Raw genomic sequence first — 22,079 nt, forward strand, 5'->3', positions numbered from 1 at the left:
GGGAATTAGAAGCTGGATGCAACTGCACTGAACCAAAGAATAATTAACATGACATCGAAAACTGGATGCAAATCCAGCTAACTAACATCAAAGAATAATTAATGGGAAATCGGAAACCGGATGCAAATACATTGACTAACCTCAAAGAATAATTAACGGAAAATAAGAAATAACTTAATACAAATGCATTGAGCTAATCTCAAAAAATAATTAGTGGGATGAAAATTGAAAATTGGATACAAATGTAATGAACTAACCTCAAAGAATAATTAACGGTAAATCGGAAACTAGATGCAACACTGCAATGAACTAACCTCATAAAATAATTAACGGGAAATCGAAAACTGGATGTAACACTGCAATGAACTAACCTCAAAGAATAATTAACGGGAAACCTGGAACTGGATACAAGTGCATTGAACTAATTAACCTCAAAGAATAATTGACAGACAATCAGAAACTGGATGTAAATGCATTCAATAAACCTCAAAGAATAATTAATAGGAACTCGGAAACTGGATACAAATGCATCAAACTAACCTCAAATAATAATTAACGGGTAATCGGAAACAACATGAAACTGTATCAAACTAACCCCAAAAGAAAAATTAATAGAAAATCGAAAAGTGGATGCAACTGCATCAAACTAACCTCAAAGAATAATTAACGAAAAATTGAAAACTGGATGCAACTGCAAGAAACTAACTTTAAAGAATAATTAACAGGAAATCAGAAACTGGATGCAAATGAATTGAACTAACCTAAAGGAATAATTAACGATAAATCGGAAACAGGATGCCAATGCATGGAACTAATCTCAAAGAATCATTCAGGTGTAATCGAAAACTGGATGCGAATGCACTAAACTAACGCCAAAGAATAATTAACTGAAAATAAAAAACCATATGCAAATGCATTAAACTAACCTAAAAAATAATTAACGGAAAATCGAAAACTGGATACAAATACATTGAACTAATTAAACTCAAATGATACTTAACTTGAAATAGGAAACTGGGTGCAAATGCATTGATTTAACCTCATAGAGTTATTAACGCGCAATCCAAAACTAAGTGCAAATTCATGGAACTACCTTAAAGAATAATTAACAAAAATTGAAAAATGGGAAATCAGAAACTGAATGTAATTGCATTGAACGAATTTTAAAGATGAATTAACAAAAAATAAAAAACTGGATATAAATGCAATGAACTAATCTCAAAAAATATTTAACGAAAAATCAGAAATTAAATGCTAAACCTCAAAACATTTTTGTTTTATGTGTAGTGGAAATGTCTCAACAAGTATATGATTGTGAATGACTTGCTATTCAAGTATATTCAATATGAATTTCGTCTCATTAGGCATTCTCACAAATTTTTTTTTATCGAACTTCTATTATTAAACAACAAAAATAACTCGAAGGGTTTTTATAAAAGTGCGTTATTATTATTATTTATTATTTATTATTTTCTGAAGTGTGATTTTGATGTTGTAAGAAATTTGGATGAGTGACCAATGTAATATTCATATCTCATAAATTGATCTATCTATATTTTTTAGAATAATTTAATATAACGGTCACCGTTGATAGTACGGGTTGAAATGTAGTGAAGCCTAAAGCCTCTCTTGGCGAGATTAGCAATTTTGGGAATGAGCTGGTTTTTTGGTATGGCGTTCTCCATCGCGTCGAGATATTCCTTGCCAAAAGTCATTAGCTACATCCATGCTGTTTGCTTGATATAATCATTCTTTTGACCCTTTCGCTGGGTACATACTATATTTACCAATTCTAAAATTATTGGCAAAATTCAGAGGAAAAAGACAGAATTGAACAACAATGTTATGTCTGTCTTCTACTTCTTGAAAGGTAATCCTAGTTAATTAGACTCTGGTTACCCTTACTAAGCTGGTAATCTTGAGCTAATAAAATCTGTATACTGCAGCTGTGTGTTTCGATTCTTTCTCCAGTCTTCAAGGTCAAGGTCAATAACAGAGGTACTCTTCCGCACCTTTTCATCCGTTGGCTGCCAGCTTTTAAATCATCTTTTGTTTCTTGTTTAGAAATTTTAGACTTCTCTACTAGTTAATCTTGTTATTTTTGTTGTTATGTTTGGTTTTCAATATGGCCAACTGGTCCCAACTCCCTGAGGAACTAGTGGTGTTGATTGCCATTAAACTTCCTACAATTGAAGATCTTGTAAGGTTAAGTGCAGTCTGCCATTCACTGCAATCTGCTATATCACAAAATAAACTTTTCCTTGTTCCTAAACTTCCTTGGCCGATGATTGTCAAAAATGAAGGCTTCCCTGACCATAATTTCATCAATTTCCTTACAAAAAAGATATTGCGTCTTAATTTGCCTGAGGTGCTAGGAAGGCAGTGTTTCGGATCTCCATATGGCTGGTTGATCATTTGGCATTGATCTTCAAATCCACTTATTAAATCGATTAACACGTGTTCGAATCCAGTTACCCCCGCAATTTACATTCCCACCCACGTATGGTTCATATACAAAGCCGTTACATCTTTGACTTCATCAGTATCTGACATTCCTGATGACTGTGTCGTTATGACAATCTATTCTGATCTTAACAAGTTAGCCTTCACTAAATTGGGAGACACGTTGGGCATATGTGGTCTGTCGTAGAGGACACCGAGATATCTTGTACTTTAAAGGTAAATTCTATGTTGTTAGTGCGCTGGGAATACTTAGAGTTTGCGACATTAATTGTCTTCGTCCTGCAGCTATAGAATTTGTGGCACCACCGGAGGATGTACGAGTTTCAAAAAGGATTTACCTTGTCGAATTCTGTGGTGAATTGCACATGGTTGTACGGAGGTTTTCAAATGAAGAGGGTCATGAGTGGATCTTCAGTCTCCATCCTTTAACGACCATATCATTTGATGTCTACAGGTTGGATTTTAGAACTAGGAAGTGGATGCAGTTGGACACTTTGGACGACCATGCTTTGTTCCTCGGCTGTAATTCATCCTTTTCCATCTTAGGAACTGATTTTCCCGATTGCAAAGGAAATTGCATATACTTCACTGATGACTGTAAGCCTCGTCGTGAACTGCTTTGTGGATTTGACATGGGTATCTTCAATTTCAAGGAGAAGACTATGGAGCAGTTATATGACGAATTTAATACCCTTTCTTTATATTGTGCTCCGGTTTGGATAACACCAACCCCTATGGTAGTTGAGCAGCAACTTCTGCCTTCAACGTGTTAAGTTTCTAGTTCTTATAGGAGACAAAAATCATCCTTGGCATCCCAGCTTCTATGTATTAGGTTCATTACAGCTGCTTCATGGTATGGACTCCTTACTTTGTAGTGGTTCGTGCTGCTCCATTATCTTAGTCAACATTGTCTTCTTGACTACATTTGTATTCTATTTAGGAAACAATTAAGTTTATTGTGAATTAGTAACAATCAATTTTTTGGATCATGATGATGTCTACCTTATCTAATCAGTGGTAATGTAGTAGTACACATATCGCACATATTTTCTTTGGCGTGCGAATTCATATCAAACTCAGGGCAAACCACAAGGATAATGAAGATACATGAGGCCAACAAATTGTACTTCTAAGCAGCATAAAGTAGTGAACAAGAGGGAAATGCCTAATGAAGTATAAATTGAGTTAGGTTGTTAACTCAATAAATCTTCTTTTGGCCGGTGTAATGAGACAGTATAATATTTTTGCTATAAATGGGAGGTGTTATACTAGGAGTATATATAGGTGGACTGGGAATAGATTGAGACAAATTATGTAACTGAGTGCATGGCCATAGCTTTTAGCTTAACCAAGGCAATTCAGCTAGGATGGAAGAAGATTTAGATAGTGTCAGACTCAAGTTCAGCAGTGAAGGCCTTCAACTCAAGTCAGGTGCAGTGGAAGGTAAGGGCCCTATGGAACTCTTACAAGGACAGGACAGATTGGTTATTGATTTCATCTTGCTAGAGAGAGGCAAACTTTGGGGCAGATGCCTGTGCTAAAAAAGGTGTACTTCTCCCAAAGGGTAACAATCAATGGTGGAGTACTAAGCCTGACTTTCTACATGAAGTTGAGAGACCAGACCACTTATTATAGATTTAGCAAGTGATGATTTTGTGACAGTTGGAATGCTTATGACAATTCCAACTCTTATTCTATAAATTCTTTGTACTTGTAAACCATTTTTGCTATTTAATACAATTATCCTTTAGCAAAAAAAAATATTAGTAGGGAGGTCAGTTTGTGACTATTTAATACTGGTCACAACTTCCGAAGGAGCTAATGGTATTGTTGCCAGAAAACTCGATACAGTTGAAGACTTGTAAGGTAATGACGTAGCGGAAACAATATTAAAAGTTTAATAGAACATTAAAGAGATAAATTAAAATATAAAGTTTATTGATAATATTGAAGAGTTTACTACAATTTTCGTCCATGATGTTCTTTATATAGAGAACTCCATCAAATCATCTTAAAAACATACTTAAACACTAAGAAACACTTTCCTAATCTATGTATATCATAATAGTAACTTTCTAAGACTATTAGAACTCACAAACTAGACTTCTAGATATTTCTAAATTAGGCTTAAATAATAAAAAACGAAAATAGCTTGTTTTTAGTAAACTGGAATTTACTAAAAACAATTAGACAATAAACATAGGCTCTATATTCTACATCATTCTCCCCTTCTTTAAAATAACTCACCCTGACAATTCTTCGATTGGAGCAAGGCAAAGTAGACACAATAGCTTGATTCTTCAATATTTTCTTTTGACAATCCGACACAAAATTCTTGAGGCAAACATGAATATTAATCAATTTTTCACAAAACTTTAAGTATGGGTCTTCACAAATAAATTTCTTTGGAGGACTGTGATATACCATATTCTCCTTCTCTTTAACAATTAACTCGTCCTCACAAGAAATATTTTTTATGCAACTTCATCTTCTTTAGAAACATTGACAACTTCTTTAGAAACAAGTGGTATTATTTCATGCAAAACAATATCATCTCCTAAAACTTTAACAACATTAACTTTCTCTTGAATATTTTTCTCCTCACAAGAAATATCTACAGTTTGTTCATTCGGGATCTCGACAATTTGATTTGATACTAGAACAATTGTAAACAGTTGAACTTCATCTTTTTGGAGAGTAGAATGCATTATACAGTCACAAACTTCAAGAGTGGATATAGAAAATACTTTTTCACATGTTGGTAGAGATGGAGATGACTTCTTAGTAACATAAGCTCGACTTTCAAAAATCACTTTTTACTCATGTCAGAAAGCCATTGTCTTTGTTCCGCTTGTCGTATTTTTTTTTTCTTGTTGCAAATGACGATAATTCTCTTTATTTTGTTGTTGCAATCGACGATAATTCTCTTCAGCTGTTGTGCATACATCTATTCTTCAGCAACTCTTTGTACATAAAGTTGTTGTTGTCTAATACTTTCTTAACAATCAAATTTATAATCTTGAAGTGTTTTAGAATATAGTCTATGAGCAGTTTGTAATCGAGACAACTTGTAAGAACAATCAGAATAGTCTTGTTGATACCATAAAGTATCATAGTAATTATAATGAGGAGATTTATAATACTCAAAATCAATATCTCAAAGATCGTCCTGTAGCTCACAATTTTTGTTTCTATAGCACAAATTTGAATATGAAGTTGTTGTGGATATAACTGAGAAATTTTTATACATTTTTTATTTTATTTTATTTTTTGGGTGGTGGTGGTGGTGGTTTAATGAAAACAATGGTGGGTAAGGATCGTTGGTGATAGGGTGATGAAGGTGTAAGATGAAAAACATGGATGGTAGAAAATCAAACCTGAAGATGTAGATGTTGTACTATGGTTGGAGCGTTGGAATTGAATGAAAATTCCGACTACCTTTGACTTCTTGTTGTGATTTTCAACGAGGGCGGAAAGATTGTATCAACACTATGGGTGGTGAGACACAAATCCTTCAATAAAAATCTTCAATCCAAAGATATTTTGAGTAGAAGAAAACCAACATTTACGTCTTGGGAATGTTCTTCAACTTCGAACTGGACATCAACCCTAGAACACCGTCAGAATCTGATACCAATTGATGTAGCGGAAGCGATATTAAAAGTTCAATATATAAAACATTAAAGAGATAAATTGAAACATAAGTTTATTGATAATATTGAAGAATTGATTACAATTTTCGTCCATGAAACTCTGTATATAGAGAACTCCATCAAATCATTATCTTAGAAAAATACTAAAACACTAAGAAACACTTTCCTAATCTATCTATATCATAATAGTAACTTTCTTCTAAGACTACTAAAACTCACAAACTAGACTTCTATACACTTCTAAATTAGGTTTAAAGAATAAAAATGAAAATATATAATTTGTTTTTAGTAAACTTAAATTTACTAAAAACAATTAAACAATAAACATAGGCTCTATGTTCTACATCAGGTAAAATGTTGTTTTTTCATTCATAGCAATCCGCTCTATCACAAAACAAACGTTTCCTGGTCCCTTACATCGCTAATGCTTGTGGAAAATAGGTGGATCCCTACTCCCTACCCGTAATTCATCAATTTTCCAACAAACAAGATTTTGTGTCTTAATTTCCCTGAGGTACTAGGAAGGGCAGTGTTATGGATCTCCACCTGGCTGGTTGATCACATTTGGCATTGATCATCACATTTGGCATTGATCTTCATATCCACTTATTAAATCCATTAACCTTCGAATTCAGTTACCCCCACAATTCCCATTCCCACCCATATATGATGTTCCTACATGGTCCAACGAAAAATTGCGTAGAAACTTCATACAGAAAGCTGTTACATCTTTGACTTCATCTGTATCTACCATTCCTGAAGATTGCGTTGTTCTGACAATCTATTCTGTGGGCAATAAGTTAGTTTTTGCTAAATTGAAAGACACAAGTTGGACATATTTGGTATGTCCTAGAGAAAGTGGACACCGCGATATCTTGTACTTCAATGGTAAATTCTATGTCGTTAGTGCACTGGGAAAACTAAGAGTTTGCGACATTGATTGCCCTCGGAAGCTATAGAATTTGTAGAACAGCCTAAGGATCCACGACTTTCAAAAAGGATATATCTTGTCGAAATGTGTGGTGAACTGCACATGGTTTTACGGCGGTTTACAGATGAAGAGGGTAATGAGCGTATTGGTCGTCTCCACCCGTTAAGGACTATATCTTTTGAAGTATACCGGTTGGATTTTATTACGAGGAAGTGGGTAGAGTTGGAAAGCTTGGACTACCATGCTTTGTTCCTTGGCTGTAATTCATAATTTTCGGTCTTAGTAACTGATTATCCAGATTGCAAAGGAAATTGCATTTACTTTACTGATGATTGTAAGCCTCGTCATGAACTGCTTTGTGGCTTCGAAATGTGTGTCTTCAATTTGAAGGAGAGGACTATTGAGCAGTTATATGACGAATTTAATGCCCTTTCTTTATATTGTCCTCCAGTATGGATAATGCCGACCCTCTGGTAGATGAGCAACAACTTCTGCTTTCAAGGTGTTCAGATTCGTATTATGGGGCCAAAAGTCATCCTTAATTGACACCCAGCTTCTCTAGGTGTTTTATACTTGTTTCATACAGTTTTTAGTGTTTTGATGTGCATGTAGCCATGTAGTATACATGGTTTGTAGTGATTCAATTGTCGCAAGTGCTTTATCAGCGTGTTAATATTGATGTCAAGTAGCTACTTCTGACCTACTGTATATACTTTTGTAAATGATTATGCGTTGAGTATTGCTTAGTGTGCGAGTGCAGAATTGATAAACAACATTTGGGTATATACGCTTTTTGTTACCGAAATCTTGCAAGCAAAAACATAATTCCTTCTATTCCATCTGTGGACGATGGAACTTCCATCTGAAAGCAGTTTATTTTTAAATGGCTATGGAGTGAGAGCAACTTTGTGAGCAAGGGTATTTCCGACCTTTACTCTTTTTTTACCTAAATTATAGAAATAGTTTCCTTTTTATTGTAATATCCCTTATCATGACGGATAACGACTCTAAAGGTACGGATGATGTCTCCTTGTTGAATAATTTCTCTTCTTCGAAGAAAATTACTACCGCTCTTCTTAATGGGCGGAATTTCCACTCTTGGGCTCGTTACGTTGGCTTTTTTTTGGGGCCAAAGGGAAGATGGATTGGCTTGTTCCCAACAAGATGATTTGTCCAATTAATACGACCTACCTACAATAGTTGGTCCATGACCAACCGTATGATTCTAAGTTGGTTGTTTAACTCTATGGAGCGATGTACATGAGATGTTTACCTTTTATGAGACCGTTGATGGTTTGTGGGTCGCTCTCTCCGAAATGTATGCTACTACGAACAATGAGGTTCGAATTTATGAGCTCTACCGTGAGTTGGGTCGCTACCACGGGGGGCTCTTTTTCGTCTTAGCTTACTTTGGGTACTTGAAGAAGTTACCGAGGAGCTTTCTACTTACACTTCCCTATCCAGTATTACTGGTATGACACCTACTATTATGGCCGCTCTTCAGAAGCGTGAGGAGAAACAGAGAGTTCATCAGTTCCTTATTGGTCTTCACTCTGATTTTGAAGCCATCCGCACTCAAGTTCTCAATACTGCACCTCTTCCATCTCTTGGTGAGGCGTATGCCATTATTGAGAAACATGAGCGTCGTGTTCGGATTACTTCTTCTCCAGTGGTTTCTGATGCACCGTCTTCTGCTGATCAGATGGCGTTTGTTGCTACTACTTCGACCCGTGGGTCTTCGGTTGCTTTCGTTCTCTTGTTCCATCCGGGAACACTTCGTGGACGCGCTTTTGCGTTCATTCTGAGCGGCGATGGCCACCTTATTGATAGTTGCTATCGGTTGCATCCGAGCTTCGTCCCCAAGAGGGGTCGAGGGGCTTAGAGGCGACAAGCCTCGTATTGCGGCTATTCGCGATATTTCGGTAGTCATCATTCGGGGAGTTTTCGGATTCGGGACTTTTTACCAAAGAGCAGTTGATCGGCTTATGCATGCTATGTCTGTCTCTGGGGGGACATCTAGTACTTCGCCATGATCGCGCCACAGTACACCCTCTTGCGTTCCATATTCGTTCCCCGCCTCCATCCGGTTGGGTCCTTGATTCGGGGCAAATGATCATATGACCGCGAGTCTCTAGATTATTGTCTAATAGCACACCCTTTTCACATCATGTCCGCCATGGATGGCTCATACACCACTATTACCCGTAGTGGTACCGTTCGATTATCCCCGCTATCTCTTTAGAGTCGGTCCTTACATGTTCCTCACTTAGCACTTAGCCCAAGTTATCCGTTAGTCGCCTTGCTAAAGATTATCAATCGCTCGTTGTTTTCTTACCCCATTCTTGTTATCTTGAACCCGAAAGTACGAGGCAGATTTTTGGCGGGCTATGAAAGCATCGCGGACTATACTACTTTGGAGATCCCCCTTGTCCCAAAGACTGCTTCCACCAAGATGTCGAGTTTGCATGCTAGTGTGTTGCTGTGTCGTCGCCGTTATTTGTTTTCTGGCCGAGTCTTTGAAAAGTTGGCATGCTCGGTTGGGCCATGTCAACTTCAAGTATCTATGTACTTTATTTCTGAATTAATAAAACATGCAAAAATACTCTTTTTCATTGATACTTGTTCTTTGTCTAAACATGTAATGCGTAATTCTTATATTCCTCGCATTTCTAGATCTCCTTGTATGTTTGATGTGATTCATACGGATGTTTGGGGCCCTTCTCCTCGCGACTACCCTCTCGCCATAGTACTACGTGACCTTTATAGATGACCATACTTTCGGTGTACTTGGATCTATTTACTTCGCAAAGAAATCTGAAGTTCTCCCTATTTTCACTCGGTTTCTCCAACTCATTAAAACTTCGGTTCAATATCGTGGTTCGCGGACTTCGGTCCGATAATCGCGAAGGAGTATGTTTCCAACGAATTTGTCGCCCGCCTTAACAACGGGGGTATCCTTCAAAGAATCGACTGTCCCTATACACCGAAAGCAAAATGGTGTTCTTTGAACGAAAAAATCGAGTCTTATGGATGTAGTTCGGTGTTTGTTGCAAGGTATGCATGTTCCTCGATCCCCATCGGCATTATCGCGGTTCTTACCGCCTACCTTTCAAAACCGCGACACCCAAGTAGAGTTCTTAATGGTAAGGCCCCTCTTCAAGTTGTATACCCCGCCGTGTTCTCGTTTCCCATTATTCCCGGGTGTTTGGTCGTTTTTGCTATGTTCATGATAAAAGTCCTACGCGAACCAAATTGATGATAAATCCATTCGATTGTGTCTTTCTAGGGGTATTCCCTATGTCCGCGGGTATCGTTGTTATCATCCACCTAGTCATCGCCTCTATCATACCTTGGATGTCACATTTGTCGAGCATAGTGCATATTTTGGTCCTTATACATCTGTGCAGGAATCTTTGTCTTCCCCTGCAGGAGGCGCCCTCCATTTGCTTATCCTATTCCCCGCCTTTGATACTCCTCTGGTGGTCCCTCCTACTAAACCTTTACAGGTGTATACTCGTCGCACTTCTCCTCATGCTCATGCTCATGCTCATGCTCTGCCCACTGCCTCAGGTAACATTTCTTCACCTTCTAGTGATCTACCTCCATCGCGATTGCTCCTCTTGTTGACTCCCCATGATTGCTCCCCGCTGATTCTCCCCGTTGTTGAGCCCCCTCGATTTCCTTCCGGGACCGGGCATCCCCGGACAAATACGGTTTTCCCATAACCATCCTATTCGCGGTTTGTCTCTTATCGTATGTATCCGCTTCCTATCGGACATATCGACTTCGTTTCCTCCATTCGGATACCGCGATCGGTTCGAGGCTCTGTCGGATCCACATTGGGTAGCCGCTATCGCGGTGAGATAGCGACCACTCGAAAGCGAATCGGACTTGGGAAATGGTTGCTTTACCTCCCAAGACTTCATCATTGGATGCAAATGGGTTTTACAAATGAAGTACTTGGCGGATGGTACAGTTGAACGATATAAGGCCCGTTTGGTTGCTAAAGGGATTTACAGTACACGGGCGTGACTTTGGTGCGACCTTTGCTCCGGTAGCCAAGTTAAAATCTGCTCGACTTCTTATTTCCCCGGGTCGCCTCTTATGATTGGCCTCTTCATCACTTGGATGTGAAGAATGCCTTCCTTCACGAGATCCGGGCCGGGACGATTTACATGGATCCCCACCGGGCTTTAGGTGGTGAGGGGAGTATGCTAGGAAAGTTTGTCGACTCGTAAGTCCTTATATGGGCTTAGCGGCCACCACGAGCCCGGTTCAAGATGGATTCAAATGGGTGTGCTACTGATATGGATTTACCGAGTGTCACTCGGACCATACATTGTTTGTTCGGGCGAACTCAAATGGGCACTTATCCGCTTGTATATGTGGGACGACATTATTATTACAGAGACGATGCATCGCATTGTACAAATTAAGGAATCCTCGGGAAGTCTTTTGAGGTTAAAAACTTGGGTCACAGACGTTACTTTCTTGGCATTGAGATTGCACGTAGTCCCAAGGGAATCTCTTTATCTCAACGAAAGTATGTTCTAGATCTTCTGACTGATACAGGGATGCTTTGGGTTGTCGACCAGTTTCTACTCCTATGGTGCCTAACAGCCGGTTAGTTGCAGACGATGGACCATTATTGTCAGATCCATCAGCTTATCAGCGCCTTGTTGGACGTCTTATTTATCTAGTTAATACTAGACCAGACATTGCCTATCTTTGTGCGCGAGTTAGTCGTCGGCCATGCATGCTCCACGTCAATCTCATATGGATGCAGTGGAGCATATTCTGAAGTACCTAAAGTCTTGCCCTGGCTTAGGTCTCTTCTATGCAGCCGGTTCACAGGGTCCCTTAGAATGCTACACTGATTCTGATTATGGAGGTTCTATTGACAGTCGTTCCACTACCGGCTTATGTGCTTTTCGTGGGAATCACCTTATCTCATGGAAAAGCCGTATAGCGATCTGTTGTCTCGTGATCATCTGGCGAAGTTTGTATCGTGCCCTAGCTTTGGGCACTTGTGAGATTATGTGGTTGCGATCTATTTTGGGAGAGCTTGGTTTTGCACAGTCTGGATCATCCGTACTTCACTGTGACAATCAAGCTGCCATCCATTTAGCTTCGTGATTCATCTACATGAGCGGACTAAGCACATAGAGATTGATGTGCATTTTCATGAGAGAAAGTTCGTCTTTGGGATTGTCTCCCGTCCTTTGTTAGGACTAAGGCACGATTGCCGATACTCTTACCAAACCAAATGGACCCTCGATCTTCGCTCTTCCATTGGCAAGCTGGGTCTATTGGATATCTTCGCACCAGCTTGAGGGGGAGTATTGTAATATTAGTCCTATTGGGCCTATACTTGGGCCCAACCTATGTACACTGTAACTTTGTTATTATAAATAGAAGATGGGTCTCACTTTGAGACCTAACTTTTACTGTCTCTCTTTCTACACTTTTGCAGCAAGTTTTCTAGATAAGGTTCGTGAAGGGAGGGAAACCTTTCCTTTTTAAAATGGGTTGACCGGCCCTGACCGGCGGTTAACCCTATTTTCCTGATCGGAAAAGCTTTGCAAGAACAGAGAAACCATGGGAAACATCATACAAACACCCCCTCTCCCTAAAGATGCAGTCTTTTGCCCTTGGGGCTTCTTGGATGGAATTTTAGACAAGGAAACGGATAACGAACCTCTAAATGCTTCACTAAATGCTACAACCACTGGAGAAGTACAAAACATTCAAAGCACAGGTGTACATGGCAAGAAAACATATGCAAATGTTACGAGGACCACATATGGAAGAGATGTTGATACAGCTACGCTTCCAACCCCTGGTCGACAAGGTGAGTACCCTACTATCTTGATTCAAGCTGATGATGTGGATAAAGGGTTAGAATATTGTAAGCTTGGACTGGTAGGAAGACTGGACATGTCTAAACTCAACATGTATGATGTCAATAATAAGGTTAAGGAGCTCTGGAAACCTAAAAGTGAGTGGCAAGCCACCCCACTTGGTAAGGGATATATCATGTTTCGTTTCACTGATGAAACTGATTACCAAAGAGTGTGGACACAAAGAACTTGGGTTTTTGATGAACAAGTCCTTAGATTAAGCAAATGGACTCCAAACTTTTCCACTAGTAAGGAGAATCATTCGAATGGTCTTGTTTGGATAAGATTCCCTGGCCTCAGTCTTGAGTACTGGGAACTGAAAACTCTGTTCTCGTTAGGAAGGGCTGTGGGAAGACCAATTCACACTGATGAGAACACAGCAAAAAGAAAGTTGGGATACTACGCAAGTGTTCTTGTTGATGTAGACTTAACACAAAAAATTCCGGAAAAGATATGGGTTGAAGTTATGGCAGAGATATTAAGTTCTGGCAAAAGGTGGACACAGGAACCCTTCCTAAATTCTGCAATCACTGTAAACGAGTGGGCCACTTGGGGACTGAATGCAGAATTTTGAAAGAAGATTTGAACAAGAATAAGGAGAAGTAAAAGGAGCAAGTTGGGAGAAAAGAGGATGCCACTAGTGGAATGTCCAACAACAAGAGAAGGAAACAAAGGATGAAGGACAAAGAGAATGCAATTGTGGAGAATACTGAACAAGGGAAAGTGCAAGCCAGTGATGGAGAACACCTGCCATAGATAAACATAGTAAGTGATGCACAAGGTGAACCGATTGAAATCGTTGATGATGAGGGCCAAACTTCAGAGAGTTAAGCTCAATGGGTTACAACAGATGCACAGAATGAGAACCAAGAGGTACAACAAGAGCCACTGAATGAGAATCAAGAATCCGCAACAGTTGCACAGAATGAGACACTGAATGAAGCACAACAGGATCCAAAAGAGACTGAAGTGCAAATTCCAAAAGACATGCATGCTGAGAATCAAGAGGAAACTCAGGTTCAGGAACAGAATCAAGTTATATCCCTCCCTCTTGAGGAACATACACTTGAGAAACATAATTTGGTGGAACAGACTATCTGTTGCATTAATGAAAATCTTCCTCCAAAAGATGTTGAAGAATCCCTCCAAGTGACAAATTTGCTTTGTTAGAAATAGAAGGAGAAGTGGGTGTCGAAAAGCAGAATCCTCCTACAAGAAGCTCCGATAGAGTAATTAAGCCCACACCTAAAGCAAAAGAACTTCAGCAGGTCACTAATAAGAAGAAGGGCAAGGACTCGGCCTTATCCTCTAGTGTGAAAGCTCATGAAAAGCTGAAAGATAATCCTACCCCCCAAAATTCTCAATGAAGACAATTTTTTTGAATATTAGGGGTGTAGTGAAAGAAAATGGTAGGGAGAGACTTAGGGAAATGATATATTCCCATAGCCCAGATATTGTTTGCTCGGCGGAACCTCTAGTAAAGCCACAAACCAGTTTCTTGAATGATTTTAGATTGGATTATTTTGAGAATTCCATTATTCACAATGATTCTCAGAGCAGATTGGGTAACTTATGGATTTCTGCAAGATTGGCATAGATATGAGGGTGGTGTTAGTTATTGAACAACATATTTCGGTTCTTGTCAATGATTATGTTTTGTGTTTTGTGCATGCAAGTTGTTCTCTTATTCTAAGAAGAGAACTCTAGCAAGACCTGCTTAAACTCATTAATACTACTTCGCCATAGGTAGTGATTGGGGATTTTAATGTGGTCTTGCATAATGAGGAAAAGAAAGGAATCAAAGCACCTAGCAGAGTGGCAATGCGAGATTTTAATAATTTTGTTAACGAGACTGAACTTTTAGAGAGCAATTGGGAAGGCCTGAAGTTCACTTGGTGTAACAATCAGCTGGGATATAAGAGAGTTACTAGCAGATTGAACAAAGTATTTTACAATGAAGCATGGAACCTTAAGTTTGCTGGTTGGAAATACAAGGTTGAAGCCAGATATGCATCTGATCACTCCCCAATCATCGGCTTTCATCCTTATGTGCCAAAGCCAAAAAATATACCCTTCAGATTCAATAAAATGTGGTGTACATACACTACTTTTATGGATATGGTAAAATACAGTTGGAATCAAGCCTTTGAGGGGTATCTTCCACCTATCATCAAAGTTATGAGAAAACTACATAGATTGAAAGTGGATATCAAGAAGTGGAATACTGAGACCTTTGGGTTGGTAGACACAAACATCAAAAAAGCACAGGCAGAGTTAGTGAGACTACAGATGCTTGCAGATGAAAGTAATGAAGATGGTTTACTGGCTGAGATGGTTCAGAAGGAAGTTGAGCTGGATGCAGCCAAAGGAAATAGAGCTTCACTTTTGAGACAGAAAAGCAGAACCAAATTCGATGAAGAGGGGGACAGAAATTCAGCTTACTTTCATAACATGTGTAAGATCAGATTAGCACTACACCATACTAGGATATTTGCAACACAGACCTTTTTTGCTTTGCAATGGTTATTTAGCGTTAGCAAATTGCCAACGCTATATAAGCGTTAGCAATGTTATAAAGTGTTACTTTATTTAGGTGAATTTTAGGAATTAATTTCTAACGCTTAAAAATCGCGTGAAAAATGTTGCAAATTAAAATCTTAAAATATAAAACATAACTTTGCTTTCTCTCCCCTCTCTCTCTCCGCCGCTACTACACTCTCCAGTCTCCTCCCTCTCTCTCTGCCCACACACACTCTCACCGTAAAAACCTTAACTCCTTCTGAAAACATTTTGGGTTTTTCTCATCTTCTCCAATTTTCTATCATCTAAAACCCAAGTTAGTGAGTTGCACTCTCTCGATTTCGATTTGGAACATGTTTTTAAGTACCGATTTAAAAATCAATTTTAGCGATTGAAAAAGCTTGCTTTTTTTACCAATTTAATCAATGCTTTCTTCAAAACAAGAGCAAAGAAAAATTCTAGGGTTTTGTAAACTTGTAATCAAGAATGGGTTGTGTTTTAAATCAACTGCAGTAAAGGATGAAACTTGCAACTTCTTCAGGGTTGGGGCAGCAAGTTCAAGAAGGTAAACAATTGTATTTGGCTTGTGTTTCCGATTAGTTTGGTGTATGAAACATCCTTTAATTGAATTATTCTGCTAAATGGTGATTACGTACTGTGGAAATTTCTAATAGGGGAGAAGAGATGTTTGAATTCGGAGCTATGGCACGCTTGCGCTGGTCCTCTCGTGTCCCTTCCGACAGTTGGTACCCGCGATGTCTACTTTCCTCAGGGACATAGTGAGCAAGTATGATGGGACTAACAAGGAAATTGATGGCCGTATTCCCAATTATCCAAATCTGCCTCCGCAACTGATCTGTCAACTTCACAATGTTACAATGCACATAAGTTTGATGTTGTAGTTGACACATAAGTCTATTTGTATTGAAATATGGGTAATGATTTTATCTGAAGATGATTCTTCTAATCCTCACTTATTGGTATGTTTTCACTTCCATCCATTCATTAATTTTGTTTACTTTACTGGATCTTAATAGTACTAGTGTAGTTATTACTAATGCACCCTTTATAATTAATGTGAAAACAGTCTGTGTAAGTGGCTTGACATGCTTAGCTCATGAAGGTTTGCTATTTCAACTAGAATGAAATATGAGTACATCATTAGTAAAATTATTAAGTCATTCCAGAAAGAATGTATTTGGTGAAGACTGAAAAACGAGAGAAAATACGAGATTATTGAAGAAATGTTTAAGGTAAGTAATTTGCGGCAAAGAATAAATTTGATTGCTCCATATAGATGATCAAATCTGGTGCTAAACATATATTTTTAAGTTTTTATTTATTGTATTATATCCCATGTGTCTGTTATGTTCCTTCTTGTGAAGACGTGAAATGGAAAAACAGTGTAGATACCACTTGAAGTTAGGGCAAGAACTGTTCTTTCACACTATTACATTGTGAGCACGTTAACTACCACCATTATTATGTATACATCATTTGAACCCATTTGCCAAAAAGAAACAAAAACGTATCAAGATTATATTGTTTTCTTAGGAGCTCAAGTTTGTAAAACAGTAGGTCACTTCTTCTAATCGTATGTTATTTTTTGCCTTACCACTTGTGAGGTTTTTATTATTGGTAATTCATTCTGAAGAAATTGCTGAGGTATTTAAAAATCAACGAAGATCCTCAAATATCACTTAATGCTATGATGTAGGTTCTGGTTCAACATCCTGCAAATTTATATGCTGCCAATGGCGCTGCAGTGGTTCTCGCAGAAAAAGGACAGTTTGACGTTTCCAAAGATATTTTTATGCAGGTTGGCTGAGTCGACTTTTCCCAGTTCTCAAGATCCTGATAGAATTCTGAACATTCATGTCTAATTGAACTTTTGAGATCTGATTTAATCTTTGTTAATTTAGGTTCAAGAAGCTGCTAGTAGAAGCATTTTTGTCCAAATGCCAGATGTTTGGATAAATTTAGCACATGTTTATTTTGCTCAGGGACAATTTACCTTAGCTGTCAAAATGACAAGTCAACTTTATGATTCCTTCTTTATTTTATTCATCATTTATTGCTATTTGGCATACACTTATTATTTGCTTTTCGCCTTTTACAGTATCAAAATTGTTTGCGGAAATTTTACCATAACACCGACACTCAAGTACTTCTTTATCTTGCTCGTACACATTATTGGGCTGAGCAATGGCAAGATTGCAAGAAGACGTTGCTTAGAGCATCCATTTGGCACCTTCAAATTTTACGCTCCGGTTCGATGCAGGTGTTGCATTGCAAAAGTTCTCAGCATTTACACTACAGAAGACAAAGAGGACTGCAGATGAGGTCAGTGACCCAATTTCTTTCTTCTCGCCATTTGTAAGTGCACCTGAGAGCTCGTTGTGTGTGCATTCCTTCCAGTTGGAGCCCTATTCTGAACCTGACCTGAATTAAATTGTTTTTTTTTTTTTTTTTTTTTTTTTTTCTATATCATCCATTGAAGTAAATGTTGGTAGTGTCATGAACACAGTTATTCCTTACTGAGAGGATCTGAAGATCAGTTAGGGATGCTGTTGTCTGAGGATATCATATGCCTCTCTGGTTGCAGATTTATGTTGCTGTTACTTTTCTGTAAGGGTCTAGCGTGTGTCTTTTTTATTAGGCAACTTAGTTTATGAGCCAAACTCGGTGCTTGACAAATTCCTGCTGAAAGCTTCTTGTTCCCAAATTGCCTGCTCCAATTGTTCTGGCTTGACATGACTGTCGAGAAAGATCAATATTGTCATTCCAATTTTTTTTCCAACCAATGTAGTTGTTTCAGTTGGCTGTGATAGCAAGTGAGATAGTGGTGAGAACACTTAAATCGATGACTAGTTTTTCCAAATGTGCATCTTAGTTAAGTTTCCTAGAAAGAGTAAGACCAGGATGTCTCTGTTGTGATTATTTAAAATGAAGTGATTCTATGGACCATATCTACTACTCTGTGTCTTAATGTGTCTGTAAATCTTTTGGGATGACAGAACCTGCTTTGAGACGAGGAGATTCATTCTATCTTGTGGGTTTAAGTAGAAGTCTGCAGGCTATATCTAAAAAATCCCTGTGCTGCTTTGAACATTGGTTCCGCTGACTACCCACGTTATAGAGCAACAAACATGGAAGTTATTGAACTTGATACAGGTACTTATATTTCCATGTCTTGGATTTATCTAGGTGGCTGATTTACTACGGTACTTACACTTCATGTTTTTCTTTTCTATGATTAGTTTCAAATTGTTCTTATTTTCTTTTTGTTCCAGATTTCGGTAGTACATTCTCTGGTGTGCTAACTGATGACCGTGGGAAGGGTTCAAGCAATTTGGGGAAGCTTTTCGACTCAGGCTTGTTTAGTGCTACTTCTTTCTCTATGATACTTATTGGTTGGAAGAGCTAACATACACGATTGTAGCTAAAATACGGTGGTAGTACATCTGAGGATCATCAATTTGTAAGAGGGCTTCCAGTATTTGCAATTAGCGAAGTACTCGACAAGATAATTTCTGGTGGTAAGGGACCTGGACTGCTGATAAATGGAATCAAAAGGCCAATGCCTCTTGTTAGAATATTGGTAGTTGAACTCTATCCGACACTGCTTTCAAAGGCCAGGAGTTTTGGACTGAGCGATGATTGGGTTCAAGTATGTTTTCATCTTCTAACTGGTTCCTTTTCCTTTAGAAATTCATACATATTTCGCAACGTTTTTCACCTTTAGTATCGTTTACCAAAAACACTGATTTATTGGTTCATATGTGGGAGAAAAAATACATGGAAGCTAATATGCTCATAGTTCAGGCAGCTAGAACAAATTCAGGTTCTGAGATAAATCAGTGTTTTTGGACTAAAACTATATTATTTATTTTGTCTACTCTTTACCTCCAAATTGTTAGATACCATTTTGAACTTGTCTCCTGATATGAGTGTTTGTAGTTTGTAGCTTCTCATTAGAACTGTGGTTTAGTACTTTGTATGTAGTGGTGAATTCTAGTGGATAAAGTTTTTGGGATTAGTTAAGCTGGTATTGTACTGAAAGACTTCGTGGTGGAGATAGAGTTAATTAACCATATAAAGTATGGCACCCATGTGAAATCTATTAGGAGTGGATTCTATAGCATATTTTCGTGGAAACTATGTTCTCTTGCTATAATTTATGATATCTCTGGCACCTCATATGGTGCATTGAGAGAAAAAAATAGGAAGTTGGAAAACATAAGTAAACGGTATGGACCACATAGAAAATTTGTGTGTGTGTAGTAAACGCTACATCACAGTTAGATGCAAAAATTATGTTTTTTGAATTATTTATTGTTGTAATTTTGTGTTGCACTTGAATAGAAATACTTTTACAAGTTACAGTTTTCCCTTGTTTGGATCCTTCATTCCTTTTTTTTTTTTGAAAGTTGAATTGAATTTTAACTAGTTAAGGGATTCTGTGTTTACACTATCTCCAGGCCTGTTTAATTGCTTAGATGGTTGCTAGTTAGCCCTGATTACCCTAATTGTTGCAGAAACTATTAGGCACTATCACTTATGGAGTCACAGGTTTGTAGAGGGGACAGGATGGAACAATGGTCTGTTACTTCCTTACTCGGTTCAAGCAAAGGATTCCAAAACTAATTTTAGTTCCGTTGGACATGAGTTTCTTCGTCGCTTTCAAAGTCCAACAATTTTTCTTAAAGTTGCTTGTGAAGGAGATTGGTTATTACCAATTATTGTTGGTATGTGAGTACTGACCTTGTTGCACCTTTACTCACTTCTTGTCATATTGGTATATTTTTGAAACTTTTTCTTCTATTATCTTTTACGGCATAATTTATAAAACTAAGTAGGCCTCATAGAGACGAGTAGTTATTCACACAAGAGTGATTCCAGACATGCTTGTCTTTTGAGTAAAAATAATCATCTTCTTTCCTTTGCATTGCAAAGAATAAAACCCACGATAAAAAACTAAGGAAAAGATACGCTGAAAATCAAAGTATATATTAATTAATTTGCTGTAATGGGGTATTCAGTATACATTTGAATGATTTTTGTGCATAACTAATTGTTATTGTTTGTTAGTTCAGGAGAGTTTGCAATTGAGAAGCTTATACACGCCTTAAGGGAGGATGACGATGGGGTGAGGTTTCACCACCCTCCATACTATGTTTTCTCTTGTAGTTGTACACTTGTACTTGATACTAAGATGTTGTCCTGATGCAGGAGTGCCCAAGCGAGTTTCAGTTTTTGAAAGATGTACGCTCAATCTCTCTCTCAAATTGACCCCGAACTCAAATACAGCTTCCAAAGGAACTACCAAGTTGATCTCCCCCCTTTTAATACATATAATATTTCAGAATTGAATTATTCCTGAGTGATTTCTTATATGCTCATTCTATTTTCTGCAGTTTCTACGTGTGTTTACCATTGACACCCTTGTGAAACCTCTTCCGCCCGTTATGGCATACAATGTTTCGCGTAATTTGAGCTTCTTCACTTCCATTTTCACCCAATTCTTCGGTAAGTTTAGTTTAAGTTTCCACTTGTAGTATTGTGTTCCTTAGGTGAACTACAGTATATGGCAACAAATATGATGTTCCATGGTAGTCGGAGACAAACTTCACAATCATAGTGGATGTAGCTTTGTGCTTACATGGATGGTAGTGTTAAAATAAAGATGGTAGTTAAGAGACAAAGTGGTTGCTTCTATTAAGAAGTAGCAAATGCTAGCTCCTCTAAAGCCTGAGCTAGGAAGTTAATGGTCCACCGTACTTCCATAGTTCACCCACTATATGCTGACCCAAATTCTATTCACCTATAATTCTATTAGAAACTAGCGACTTAATACTATGTTGATTCATCGTAAAAAACCATTTTACCTAATGCTAAGAAACGTCTTACCTCAATGCCCTTAGCAATAACAGAGTAGAAGCAAGTAACTTAATGTATGATCAAATCTGTCATTGTTGTTTGCATGTTTATGGCATTCTATGCATGTTTTCCACAGATTGTAATGTACCAGCCAGATTATTTGGTCGCATTTGCCGGCTGATGCAGACAGATGCATGTGAAAGCACATTACTTTAGGCTCTTCCATTTCTATTTTGTATAACGAAAGTGAGTTGTTTTGCAGATGAGAAAGGCATTGCAAATGCTCATAAATCTCTTGGTTTAGGACAAGAAGAAAAAGTGCGCTGAGTGAATCCTTGTGCGACAAGGAAAAAAGGAAAACTTGTTGAATTCTTAAGTTGAGACTTTTGTTTGTTTATTTGTTTTCTTTAGCATTCGGAGTTCCTGAAACATATGTTCTTTGTGTTCTTTGCTATCACTTGTGTTAAAAAATTGAAACATTGTTACTGTTGCTGTGTGGTCTCTGATAGTTATGTAGGCACTGGTTGTCAGTAGAGGAGAAACAAAATATGAGAAATTATTATTTTTTATCAGCAGCAACCCATCAACAACGGTTTATAACCGTTACAAACGATTTTTAAATTAATTGTTTTAAAAAATTAACTAACAACTTTGCAACGCTTAAGAACCGTTGGTAATTTTTTAACAAATTACTAACGCTTAAAAATCGTTGCCAAGATTTTAAATTTGTGT

At 37.9% G+C, this 22,079-nt stretch overlaps 2 protein-coding genes across 18 annotated transcripts; both read left to right on the top strand.

Moving 5' to 3' along the window:
• The first annotated feature begins 1,589 nt into the window (after nucleotides 1-1,589).
• Nucleotides 1,590-21,839, top strand: LOC147517575 (protein CTR9 homolog). 17 transcript variants are annotated; one of them, XM_086589765.1, is made up of 13 exons: nucleotides 1,596-1,870; nucleotides 1,947-1,998; nucleotides 15,981-16,032; nucleotides 16,142-16,447; nucleotides 17,185-17,286; nucleotides 17,390-17,810; nucleotides 18,485-18,641; nucleotides 18,761-19,137; nucleotides 20,016-20,219; nucleotides 20,559-20,616; nucleotides 20,700-20,796; nucleotides 20,885-20,996; nucleotides 21,610-21,839. In XM_086589765.1, the coding sequence occupies exons 8-11, from the start codon at nucleotides 19,124-19,126 to the stop codon at nucleotides 20,757-20,759; spliced, it is 336 nt and encodes a 111-aa protein (XP_086445891.1). In that variant the 5' UTR covers nucleotides 1,596-1,870; nucleotides 1,947-1,998; nucleotides 15,981-16,032; nucleotides 16,142-16,447; nucleotides 17,185-17,286; nucleotides 17,390-17,810; nucleotides 18,485-18,641; nucleotides 18,761-19,123; the 3' UTR covers nucleotides 20,760-20,796; nucleotides 20,885-20,996; nucleotides 21,610-21,839. The 17 variants fall into 17 exon arrangements, with proteins under 17 accessions (XP_086445890.1, XP_086445888.1, XP_086445885.1 ...); XM_086589766.1 differs by having other exon boundaries at nucleotides 1,597-1,870; nucleotides 20,016-20,215; nucleotides 20,564-20,616; XM_086589760.1 differs by lacking the exons at nucleotides 20,885-20,996; nucleotides 21,610-21,839 and having other exon boundaries at nucleotides 17,587-17,810; nucleotides 20,006-20,215; nucleotides 20,700-20,732.
• Nucleotides 2,126-3,236, top strand: LOC147517576 (F-box protein SKIP23-like). The gene is made up of 2 exons (XM_086593638.1): nucleotides 2,126-2,368; nucleotides 2,604-3,236. Exons 1-2 carry the CDS (start codon nucleotides 2,126-2,128, stop codon nucleotides 3,234-3,236), a joined length of 876 nt encoding a protein of 291 aa, XP_086449764.1.
• Nucleotides 21,840-22,079: the final 240 nt, after the last annotated feature.

The sequence above is a fragment of the Coptis chinensis genome, chromosome 2 (assembly GCF_015680905.1).
Source record: "Coptis chinensis isolate HL-2020 chromosome 2, ASM1568090v1, whole genome shotgun sequence".
NCBI classification, from domain to species: domain Eukaryota; kingdom Viridiplantae; phylum Streptophyta; class Magnoliopsida; order Ranunculales; family Ranunculaceae; genus Coptis; species Coptis chinensis.

Coding starts and splice junctions, on each gene's coding strand:
- LOC147517576 (XM_086593638.1), top strand. CDS start 2,126: ATGGCCAACTGGTCCCAACTCCCTGAGGAACTAGTGGTGTTGATTGCC. Junction 2,369..2,603: donor TGCGTCTTAATTTGCCTGAG/GTGCTAGGAAGG, acceptor TTAACAAGTTAG/CCTTCACTAAATTGGGAGAC.
- LOC147517575 (XM_086589758.1), top strand. CDS start 16,406: ATGATTTTATCTGAAGATGATTCTTCTAATCCTCACTTATTG. Junction 16,448..17,184: donor CTTCTAATCCTCACTTATTG/GTATGTTTTCAC, acceptor GCTATGATGTAG/GTTCTGGTTCAACATCCTGC. Junction 17,287..17,389: donor CCAAAGATATTTTTATGCAG/GTTGGCTGAGTC, acceptor TTGTTAATTTAG/GTTCAAGAAGCTGCTAGTAG.